Source organism: Rousettus aegyptiacus, unplaced genomic scaffold (genome assembly GCF_014176215.1).
Source record: "Rousettus aegyptiacus isolate mRouAeg1 unplaced genomic scaffold, mRouAeg1.p scaffold_m13_p_12, whole genome shotgun sequence".
NCBI classification, from domain to species: domain Eukaryota; kingdom Metazoa; phylum Chordata; class Mammalia; order Chiroptera; family Pteropodidae; genus Rousettus; species Rousettus aegyptiacus.
The window spans coordinates 79,288,462-79,300,831 of NW_023416287.1; the positions used below are offsets into that span (position 1 = coordinate 79,288,462).

The 12,370-nt window shown below is 36.5% G+C and overlaps 1 protein-coding gene across 3 annotated transcripts in view; it reads left to right on the forward strand.

The window, feature by feature from the left end:
- Positions 1-12,370, forward strand: part of DCC (DCC netrin 1 receptor) — a 1,187,310-nt gene that overhangs the window by 902,217 nt on the left and 272,723 nt on the right. For all 3 annotated transcript variants that reach the window (XM_036230053.1, XM_036230054.1, XM_036230055.1), the window contains one exon: positions 292-446. In XM_036230053.1, the coding sequence (XP_036085946.1) occupies positions 292-446 (155 nt within the window). The remainder of the gene's footprint in view (positions 1-291; positions 447-12,370) is intronic.

Here is a 12,370-nt window from a genome sequence, read left to right on the forward strand (position 1 = left end):
CATCAGTTTGGATGCTCAGTTGTAAGGTGTCAAGGGAAAAGACTTTAGGTTGTAAGTTTCATGGAAATGGCAAAAACTTGACTCCCAAGTAACCATGCAGCACTTATTTGTAGGCCCTTCCGGTCAGTGTATTTCCCATAGTAAGCCTCAGAATCTTGAATTACATCCCAGAATCAACATTCATGAATAAGCAACCTTTTGTTCCACCCCTCCGCTCCAGCATTTTAACTGAGGTTTTGGCTAAAAGTATTTATGTTGAAATAATCTTTCTCTGAAACTTTCATTTCCCAGAGAACGAGCATTGAATACGTCCCAGCCTGGGTCGCTTCAGCTAACTGTGGGAAACCTGAAGCCAGAAGCCATGTACACCTTCCGAGTTGTGGCTTACAACGAGTGGGGACCAGGGGAGAGTTCTCAGCCCATCAAAGTGGCCACTCAGCCTGAGTGTGAGTATGGAAAGGGAAGAGAACATTTAGAAGGTATTTATTTTCACTGGCAATATCCTGGTTCTTTCATAGGAAGGCAATATCTGGGAAAAAATGGAAGATTTTTGAAGCAACATATTTAACTTGAGAATTGTTACAGGTAAGATAACTTCTTAACAAAATGGCCTTCCCACTTAAGCCATGTCTCCGTAATGACAAATTAACAACCATAAAGGTCTGAGCCATCCGAAGAGTCTACATATTTACTTCCTACCTGAGAGACTGACTTGCTGTACCTGCCAGTACTTCGTCATCAGCATCCAATTTCAGCCTCTTTCATTGATTTTTCAGATTTTCCAAGTTTACCTATGAGAATGTAACACTGAAAGTAAAATAACAATGGCATAGCACTTCTAAGTATGGGGACTTATTAAGGAACTTAAACATGCACCAAATGCTCTCAAGAAGCTTCCGAAAGGGAGCTGCGTCTCAAGAAACGTAAAGTGATCATGACTATCAGGCAATCTCACTAGCTTCCAACTTAAATCACTATGTTAAGCTACATGATCACAAAGTAAAGCGACTGAATGTTCTTTGACTTAGTTATAATTTAGCAATTTCTACCTTTGTAAAGGAACAGCTCCAAACCGTACATACGAAAAATGTTACTGTATCTCATAAAATTTTGGTTTTTCTATAAATCGTCTAATGTAATTTGAAAATACTGATTACTGATGAACAGTGTGACAGCTTTAATTTATTTAAAATTAAAAAAAAAATGATTGAAGAGGAGAGAGTAGGAGCATGCCAATACGCAGTCTGGGTGCTGGTATCGTGGTTGACTCTTGGCAAGCTCTTCATTCTTCCTTCCTCTTGGCCAACACTACAAAGACAGGATGATAACGAATTGGGGAGGAAGGGAACTGGGCTAAGGTGTATGCTGTACATGTCTTAGAAATATTCGCCTCCATAAATTAAACCTCAAACAGCATCTTAAGAGGCATAATAATGGGTAGGTTTCAAGTGGTCTTTAGGAAATGCAGACTCCCAAGCAGAACTAGCTAAATAATTTGCAAGACACAGAAGCTACAGCAGGGTATTAAGCCACGGTCCATGCAGGGCCCTCCTGAGATGGGGCCTCTGCACCTTCTCTGGCTGTCTCCTTGAAGCTGGTCTACTTTTGGGTTTTCTGTTCTTAAGAAGATTTTTTGCTGTTGGGATTTAAGTCACTAGATAATGTCAATTTTCTCTTCACAATGTCTATGTTCAAACTCTATTTGAGTCATCATCTTTTTTATTGACTTATTCTTCATAGGTCATATATAGAAAATTAATAACATACATATTTGGTATTTTTAATCTATAAAGTTAAATAAAAACAAATTAGGTCAAAATATACAGTTTCAGAAATGATATATGCCACTGATGGTTTAAAAACGCATTAAAAATTATCTAAAAAAATATCTTGATCAATTTTCTAATGGTAGAACTTAAACTTTAGAAGCATGTTCATTTTCAAAAGATCCAATTTCTATGGATTATCTGAATTCTTCACTTCCTAACTCCACTGGTATCCCTAGCATTGTTTTAATTTTCTGATAAAAATCCTAAGTAGTCAGCCTCACTTTCTAAGGCTAAGCAATGTTTTGGTTTGTTTTTCCTTCTTCTATCGATACCATTATTTCTAAGTACCAGTGTAAGAAATCAACTTCCAATGGTTTCTTTTTTTTTCTTTTGAACTCACTTTTTTTAATGCTAAGTTTTCTAAGACAAGGGACAGGAAAGTATTTTCTATTTTGACACTGATTAATAATGCTTCATTTCATTAAAAAAAAAAAAAGGAAAATTATTCAGGATACATTTTCTGCCATTTTTCATATTATTAACTAAAAAAAATCAGCTATGATCTGCATCACAGTTAACTTTATAAAACAAAAACAGTGGCATGATTTGATTTACAAGTACATTTAATGAACATCTACTCCATTCTTAACACTGCCCCACACTGTCTGGAGCACTTAGAAAAGCACATGTATATAATACTGGAACTGCACTTGTGGATATCAGAAACTTCTTGAGAAAGCAAATATTCTAAGTATCTAATGATAAGAAGTTGTTAAATGAAGTATTACCAACCGAATCACCAGTCAACTGTGGGCGCATTACCTGTGATGGCTGAGGCATAATGTCTAATTAATCTTTTATGCAGCCACCTTCGCAAACCCTGTTTTATTACAAAGACAACTGCCCCAGTCCTGTGTATGCCGCTCATTCCTCCTCATTCAGAAAGCAATGCGAGAAGTCGCGCAGCGGACCTCACTGGGCACTGTTCTCTGTTAGCATTTACTTTCCTTAAAAATTAACATAAATGACGACAAGACCTAAAATAGAAAAACTACAAGCCTGGCTAAAGAAAATATGGTATTGTCTCACGTAAGGAAATGAAAATGGAGAATTCTTCTGCTTTAGAAACATGAAAGAGCCTCGAATATGTGTCATTAAGGGTAGTGATATTGACCATAGAACACTAACCATATTTTAGCCTTTCATGACAGCATTGTGTTATTAAGTCACCTCTATTTGTGCCACTGTGTGGATTAAGAATTCTTCCCTTTGCAGACCATTGTTCATTTGCACAGTGACCTGATTCTGTTTCATTGAGAATTTCCATTTGGAAAAGTAATCTGTTACTGAGTAGATAGGTAGGAACAATTCAGCCTGGGTAAACAGTATGTTCAGAATATCCTTTACACGTTCAAAACCGTTAGCCAATTCCTTTTATTCATTTCGATTAAGAGTACTGTATAGCTCACTTGCTGTCTTTATTGCAGACATTAGTATAAATAAGTTATGTTATCATGACTAATAGGTACTACATGTGTATTTTATCTATTATTGTTAAATAAAATGCCATTTTGGCAATTTAAAAATATTTCTAGTATAAGGAGCACTTCCTCTTCTTCAGACCTGCTCAGCAGTACTCCAGTTGCTGGGGAAGATGGAACATCCCAGAGATCCTGTGTTCATTTCCTGCCCCAGCCCCGCTCATACCCATCCCTCTCTTCCCCTCTTCTTCTCTCTCCTTTTCCCTCTCCCTACCTCTCCTCCTCCATTCATCCCCCTCCCAGACCTCTTTCTTTCTTTCTGTCTGTCTGTCTGTCTCTCTCCTTCTTATAAGTTGATCTTTCTGTGTTTTTAGAAGTACAAAGGCTGATTTTGTTATTTGGCTAGACTCTCAGAATTTTAAAGGCAAGGGGGTTAGGGGAACATTTCCATCATTATTTCTCTCCTTCACAAAATGATCTTTTGAAAATGGCTCTCATCTGGCTATGCATTTGGTTGCTTCTTTTATCACTGTTTTTCTAAATGTGATGTAGTAATTGTACATTAAAATCACATAGCTTTTATACAAATTGAATTCAGGTTTTCCATATTATTCGAAAATATCAACTCTATTATGAAAACCATATTCTCGAGGAATAAACACTGATGGAAAATATGTCTGAAATATAAATCAGCCAGCAACTGTTTCCAAAAGTGCATACATTTTGCAGGAATCATTTAAAGAGATCAACAACCTAAGATCCACTTTATGAAATAATCGCCCAGACTAGAAAGGCTTGATTTATAGAAAGGTTTGTGTCCACTGATTATATCTTCCTTTTGCTAAACCCTGCTCCTTCCCCTGCCTTTATGGCATATAATTTCTCCACTATATTGTCAGCCAGATATAAGTCTCTGCCTGCTTAATACTTGTCTAATCTTTTTATACCACATGTGGAGAATTTTTGAATTATGATTTGGATAATATAAGATGCTGTTACAGCAGTTTAATCATGAATGATGTTAAAATGGACCACATACTGGCCAGAGGCTTGAGTTAAAATGGAAAGCCTATTTGCTAGACCTCAGCCTAATTATCCACAAACCCTTTTTTATTGCAGCGTTGTAAGTAATATTCTTAGTCCATTATATCCTTTACATGGAAAAGCTGAGTGAAAGCAAGTCGAGTGACTTTAGACTATATTAACCAGAGGAGTAAGCATATTTACTTTTTTCCTCCTTCCCTGGACTTTGTTGTTGTTGTTATTGTATTTAATTCTAATAGGGCTCTACTATATGGTTGTTATGAAAAGAACTGAGAAGCGTCTGAACATTATGTCTCCAAACACTGCTACCTGTATCCTCAGGCAAGTTTCTTAATCCTTGAGACCTCAGATTTTTCAACTATAAATTGGAGATATCATTTACTCCTCCTCTTCCCAGTCGTGAAGAAATGTGATGAAATGGGAAGTCTCTAAGCCTTAGTGGCATCTAGTAAGCACTAAATAGAGAGAAGTGTCTCACCCCTAATGGGGTCAAATAGAATCTGAATTCCAACTGCCCTGCACTTACAAAGTGCTGTGCTCAGTAGGGTAATTACTGAGGTAACAAAGCTAATGTAATACCTTATTGACAGTTTGGAACCGACTTGACTACTATATAATCAGCCATTAATATATATGTATTACTTTCCCCCTAATTATCTTCTCCCTATAATTTAACAGGCTATTATAGACTGTGTTGTCTTCTAATTTTGCTAATGGACATCTTTGCATCCCTAGCTAAATTTTGAAGTCTTACGATCAGAAAACACGCTATTATCCCATAAAATGTGTCACAGCATTGCCATTTTATAACTAGCTAGTTGGTTAAAAGATGATAGAGGACTCCAATCTGTACTTAATACATGGCAGAAATATTAAATATCAGTTACGTTATCATGATTCTATAAGTTAAGCAAACCAAGTAAATTACTGTACTGTTCTGTCCAGTTCACTTTTTTTTTTTAATCACCGTAGCTGGTTTCCAGTTATTAATGCAGTGCATGGTGACTTGAGTGAATGTTGGGGATGACTAAGGTGGCAAAATTGACCGTGAGCTAATCAACAGTGGTCCAGTTGTGTGGTGCATGATGGATTAATAGTAGAAAGAAATAAAGACATTCCATCTCTTTTTTTGGTAGCATACAAATGCTGTTGTAATTTTAAAAGTCTCTCACTGCAAAACATGTTTTTAGGTGTTAGAAGTATAAGATGTGAGAAATTAAAGCAACAGAAGGCTTAAGAAATCCATTTGGATTTAATGGTCAATTAAGGGAGGTATTATGTCTTCTACAATGATGTATATTAGTGGAAGAATTAAAGGCAGGCTTGGAAGAATGGGTTGGTTAATCACTGCTAGAAGGGTTGAAGGCAAATGGAATCACTGTATTTTCTTCATTTGTTCATTCAAAAATGATCTTTTTATGCTAAGTTATGGACTAAACTGTTCAGTACAGTAACTGCTAGCCACATGTGTCTATTTATATTTCAATTTAAATTTACGGAAAGAAAATTAAATTTAAAAGTCAGTTTCTCAAGCGTACTAGCCACATTTCAACTGTTATATAGCACTTACAATGTAAATAAATATAAAAACTAAAATTTCGATTCCCCAAAATTATTAGCCACATTTCAAAAGTTCCTATATGAATGCTGGCTACCATATTGGGCAGCACAGAGAACATTTCAATTACCCCAGAAAGTCCTGTTGAACTATACCTATCTAGACACTACGCCAGTAAATGAGAATGTAAAAGCAAGTCAAATATTGTCCTGACTCTCAAGGAGTCTAGTAGAAACCAAGCAATAGTCACCAAGCAGATTAGTCCCCTGAAAATTTTGGAAAGTTTATTATTCATTGATAATATAGACTATTTGTTTTTAAAAGACCAGAGAATCTAGATCTGAATATATTCTCTGAATATATTAAGTTCCTTAAATATTTCTCAGATTAAAAAGAAAAAAAAAGTGAATACCTTTCAAAGCAATTAAAGATCAAGAACAAAGATTACTTAGTTGTTGCTTGGGTTAAACAGTGGTACAGCGTAAGTTCAATTTCCCTAAGCAATGTCTACTGCTTCACTGTTATTCTCTTTTGTTTTGAGCACAAAGCATCATTCAGGCCTCTTCTAGTGGTATAACCAAACACCTAGAGAAGATACCTTCTTGATGAGAAATATATAGAAAAAAAACTAATTATTTCTCACCTCTATTAAGGATTCTGAAGAAAGAGGACATGAAAATGTCATCATAATGAGAAGTTTGAGGAAAGTATGGTTGGTTACTTAGCCAGGGATACAGCAGCTCCCTAAGTAGATCTGTTTTGGTTTTAATAGCCTAGTTTGGTTATATGCCCTACGAAAAGTGAAAGTAAATTGCTTGCTAAATGGAATTAGAGCAAAGGAGAGCTAAGCATCTTCAGGGATATTGTCATTTTGGTGGGGCAGCCGAATAGAACGCTACTCCAGAGATAAAACAGCCAAGCTGTGCTTTTCTACAGGACTTTTCTGGTTATATAGCTGATTTTATGGAGATCTGGTGAACATGACTAATGAAGAATAAAGACACAAAGAGAATATGGTATTTTTATCATATGTATATTTTTACATTCTCTCATCTTGAGAGCCCTTTTTGACCTATGCAGTTCATAAGAATTTATTGAGCACATACTATGTGTCAAGACTTTTATAAGCTGCTGGGGATAGAAAGCAAAATAAGGTGAGCAGGATAATGCTGAACGGATTAAAGATAAGATTTTTGATAAAAATCCGTAAGATAAATTGTTCTGAATCACACTGTGGGATCAAATGTATTTCCTCTTTATTTTAACCTGAAGTTTGGATTACAAGGTAGTAATATATATAATTTTGTTGTGTTTTAGTAACTCATTTTTAAATCACTTCACTATTTTATAGATTCTTTACTACAGTTTATATTCTGCCTGCTGTAATGTGTGGTAAATCTTGTGTGCTACATGAAAGGATAGTAATGTGACTTTAACTATTGTTTTCTAACTCCAGTGTTCCTGCACTGTTACATTGTTTTAAAAATGTTTCATTTCTATTTTTGTAGGAAGATATCTAGGGAAAAAAATAAACCCCAAATGTTCTCTAGTCTATGTAAATATTCTTTTCTGTCTCAGCCCAATCTTTCCACCTCAGGAAGCCCCAAATCATATCTAATACAGGAGTTGAATTGGGCCAGAATTTCTGATCACAGAATACTTGACAGGTACAGGGGATTGCCATGGATTGACATTGAAAAAATTTAAGGTGATGACACATGTTACTGCTTCAGGTCAGAGCTGTTCAAATCAGAGGCAAGATGTCTCTATTAGTATCAAAGAGGAAATGATCATGAGGCTTTTATCAACTGAATGTCAACGCAAGTGATCTGTTCATTGCCACCTTATTTAAATCTGTAGTCGGTGTTCTAGGTCTTTCAAATGGAAGGACAGGGAAAGATGGTTAAGAATGATGATTCAGAAGTCAAACTGGAATTGAGTTCTACCTTTTTTACTTACTAGCTAACTGGGGTAAGCCAGCTTTGCTAAACCACACTGTCCTCACATATAAAATGGAGATATCTTTGGGGATATTACAAAGCTTAAGAGAAAAATCTGTAAAATGGGACACAATAATACATCCTTGAATGATTATTCCGGGGATCAAATGAGATAATTACTGTAAAATACTTAACCTGCTCTATGGCACATTTTCAGCCCTCAGTAAATGCTAGCTGTCATAATCTGTCATAATCTTGCATTCCTCTGTTGCTGGATTCTAATTATTTCTCATGTAATCACATTACTTAACACTGCATATAATTTATTTATTTACATCTCTGCACTTTTCATACGTGTTTGAAATTCTCTCCTTCATTAGGCTATTTTATAAGTCTCTTCCATTTCTACTTTAAGATCTCTAAGAGCAGAAAGCCTGCTCTAGCTAATTCACCACATGGATCAAACGGTTAGTCTGCCATCAGTTCATTTTCATTTTCCAGATTTCGAACTTTATCTTGTCGTCCACCATTTTTCATTCATTCATTCATTCATTCATTCACTCAACAAATACTAATCGTGTGCTCCCAGTGGGCTACCTCATATTTCTCTGCACTGGGAATTCACTAGTAAAAAAGACAATGTATTTATCCTATCCTCATGAGGTTTATATTCTAGTGATAGAGAGGTATAGTAAACAAAAATAAAGCATGCAGAAGAATAAAGTAACTTAAGGGTATAAAGAATGAGGAGGATAGAGATAATTCTACAAAGGAAAATCAGGAAAGCCTTCTGAAGAAGGGGCATTTAAGAGGACCTCTAAATGAATTTTGGAGGGATGCCAGCAAAGATCTTGGGTAAAGATATTTAAGGCAGAGCAAACTACAAGTGTTAAGATCCTGGAGAGAAAGAGCAAGAAGTCTCCTGTGCTGCAGGAGAGCGAGGAACAGAGAGACTAGAAAAGAAAGTCAACGGGTTGCAGGGCCCAGCCATGAAAAACCTTGAACCCATGATAAGGAAGGTGAATTTAATTCTCATTGTGGAAGCATCTGCACAGGCAGAGGGTGACATGGTCTAATTTTCATTTTAAAAGTGGAAGCAAGGAGGCTAGAAAGGAAGCTAATGTGTCAGTTTAGTCTGGAGGTGTTAGTAGCTCAAGTTTTGATAGAAACTGTGGAGGTGCTAAAAACCGGTAGAATTCAGGATGCTTTTGATAGATAGAGACAAGACTTGCTGCTGGGTGTAGGTAGGATGGAAGAAAAGTCAGGAGTCACCTTTGCTCTTTGAGTTTTGGCCTCAAGTACTGGGCAAATTGTGGGACCATTGTCGGCATCAGAAACTGAGTAATGGGGCCATCTTGGAGGATTTATGGGAAGGGAAGGGCTATCGGGGACAAATCAAGATTTTTTTTTTTGACATTATGTTTGACTGTTAAATCGATTCAAGTTTTATTTAATTAGACTGTAAGTTCAAAGAAGATGCCCCATAATTTTAATATAAAAATAAAAGCAAATGCCACATACTGCTAGGCCAATCGCCAGTGCAGTGCAGTATTTAGCTTCTAATAGTGGCAAACTGAACAGTTATTGGAAAACATGAGAGAAACCTCCATGTTTTAAACTATAAAATACTTGTGCCCTATATGTCCCTAATGCATGCGCCACAGAGGTATGCACAAAAGACACTCAAAAATGTATCAATCGTAGAGAAGCCTTCTTCTTAGAAAGCTTCTGGCCAGGCTAGTGAAGTGCAGTTTGATGTGGTTAATAACCAGAAAAGAGAATTGCCTGAAAGGAGGCCTCAGATCTGCAGCCCAGTCTTCCCGCTGCCAAGATTTTCCAAGGAACCATTCCAAAAGGGGCAAGTCAGTGCCAAAATAAATGTTAGCTGAGAACCAGCTTGTTTTCTGATATGTACTTTGCCTGTTCATTAAATAAGAGATTGAATTGAATTCTAATGAGATGTCTTCGCAGGGATGATCAAGAGTATGAATCAGCTTCTTGCTCTGAGGCTGCATCAGAATTTTACCAGCAGAAGCCTAATGTAGGTTTACGCAAAGGCCACAGAGTTAAGGAGGAGCTTGTCTTTGGACTTCCGCCATCCCTGTTTCCCTGTTCTTTACCCTTTTCCTTATTCTTAAGTCTTATATTCTCCATTAACTCAGGGCACCCAGAAGCCAGAACATCTGAAACATAATGTTGAATCCATTAAGTACCTATGAGAGAGTGGATTGAAATTATTGGATTTTTAAAAAGAATAAACTTGGAGTTCAAAGAGTTTAAAGTCAGTCACAAGATGGGTCAGTGCACTGGTAGGAACTCTAGGCCTCTGTCTAGATTTCCAATCCAGGGTTGCTGGTATGAAACACCTCTGCTTGCAAAAATTGTGGTTCCTCTTCCTGAAAATGGATTTATCACTAAGCCAATAAGCAAAAGACATGGGGTTCTGGGCTGAGCTATTCTCTATATTTTGCTGTGGATTTCAGAGGAAGTCACTTATCTTTTCTGATTCTTAATTTCCTCTTGTAAAATAGAAATCGTACTGCCTGTATCAGGGCCGCCAGGACAAAGTGCCACGAATCAAGTGGTGTGAATCAGCAGAACTTTATTCTCTGACAGTTCTAAGCACTAGAACTCTGAAATGAACATGTGATCAGAGCCACGTTCTCTCTGAAGGCTCTGGAGGAAAATTTTTTTCCACGCTGCTTCCTGGCTTTCAGTGGCGTCTGGCAATCCTTGGCTTATCACTGCATCACTCAGTCTCTGGCTCTGTCTTCACGTGGCCTTTTCCCCTGTGTTTATGTCTCTGTGTTTTTTCCTCCTGTTTCTGTAAAGGACACAAAAAAATCTATGGTTTAAAGCTTACCTTTATCCAGTATGACTTCATCTTGACTTAAATAATTAAAAGCAAAGACTTTTGGGGGTACATTTGAATTTGGGGGGAACACTATTCAAACCAGTACATTACACGGTCATAGAAATCACTCAGATCATTGGTAAGATTCCAGGTAATCAGGTTGAGAATATAGCATGCTATGGAAAAAGAATGGTTTTAAATAACAAATATTTATTTATTTACTTTTAATTAATTAAGAAACTAACTTTTTTATTTTAAAAATAATTTCTGTTGTCTCTTAAGCAAAGAAGTGTTAAGAAGCACCCCGAATGTCCTTAAAATTATATTCGATATGCTCCTACCCTCTTTCTCTCTCCAAAATTCCAATTCTGCCTTGTAAGCTGCAGGACATAGCACTCTCTGCAAATTAAGGCCTGCAGACTGCTTAGGCAGTCCTGAAGGAACCAACAAATGAAAGGAACCGTCTGGGTAACGAGAGTCCACAGAAACTGCCAGTGAGAACGGCCCCCGCCTGACCACATGCTCAGATTTTCACTGTTTGACCTTCACTTGATAAAAACCCCATAATCATTTCCTCCCAGACATTGCTGGCAACATCTTGACTCTGATTGTAACAGCTATGACCCGGAGCAGTAATTGTGTGGCATCACCTTAAAATCTTTCAACTGCAGCCCATAGCAATCCTCTGCGCCTGCCAAATATCCTGTGAACGAGAATTCTGGCCCAACCCAACTCCTACATTAGATGTGACGAAATTACATGGGACAAAAATAATAGTGTCAGAGCTGGGATTTAAACCTAGCGTAACATTCCTACCAGAATGCTAAAGCGTGGGTATGTGTGTGATAATTTCAGGGAAATGGAAAAATAATTAATTGAAAGTTAATTGCATTTTAAATTTTAAAGTTCTTATTAGTTCAGAAAACATAGCCATGACAGTATAATGTTTAAAAATCCCAACATTATTAAACTTAAGCCAGTCTGAGTGAGTTATGCTAATCATTGTGCTGAAGAACATGCTAGGTACATAATTTTGATTCTCTGTTATGAATCATTCACTTGATCTTAACCTTCAGTCTGCTGTCTTGATTCGAAGTCTTCTACTACTACCTTGCAGTGAAATAAAAAACAATAACTATTATTTCCTTTCCTCAGAGGATCTAAATGGCTTGTAGTTCAGTCTAAGCTCCTCTCAAAAATGCTTAGGACACCCAGAAATGATTTGATGCTACTTCTGGTGGTATGTTTCATCATTTAATATTTAATCACGAATAACAATATAATAATGGATTTAACATATCACTGAGTTATTTCAGATTATGCCAAGAGCTTGATTTATTTTAGCAGTATGATTTTTTTTCCTATATTCTCTTTATAATTTAATGTTCTTACAGCAATTTTGCCACTTGCTTTGGAAAAATCGAATTTTCCTCCATTCCAATTGAAGAGTTCTCAAATTATCCCAGTTCTCGAATTGCCTGTATCTGTAATGTTTGCTATGATAGCCACTAGCTACAGTGGTTAATGAGCACTTCAAATATGGCTTGCCCAAATTAAGGTGTGCTATCTGTTATATCTACACTGAGTATTAAAGATAGTATAAAAAAACATAAAATATCACATTAAGAAATTTTACATTGATTATGTTTTGAAGTGATAGCATTTTAGACATATTGGGTTATATATATATTATTAAAATTAATTTCATTTATATAATTTTTACC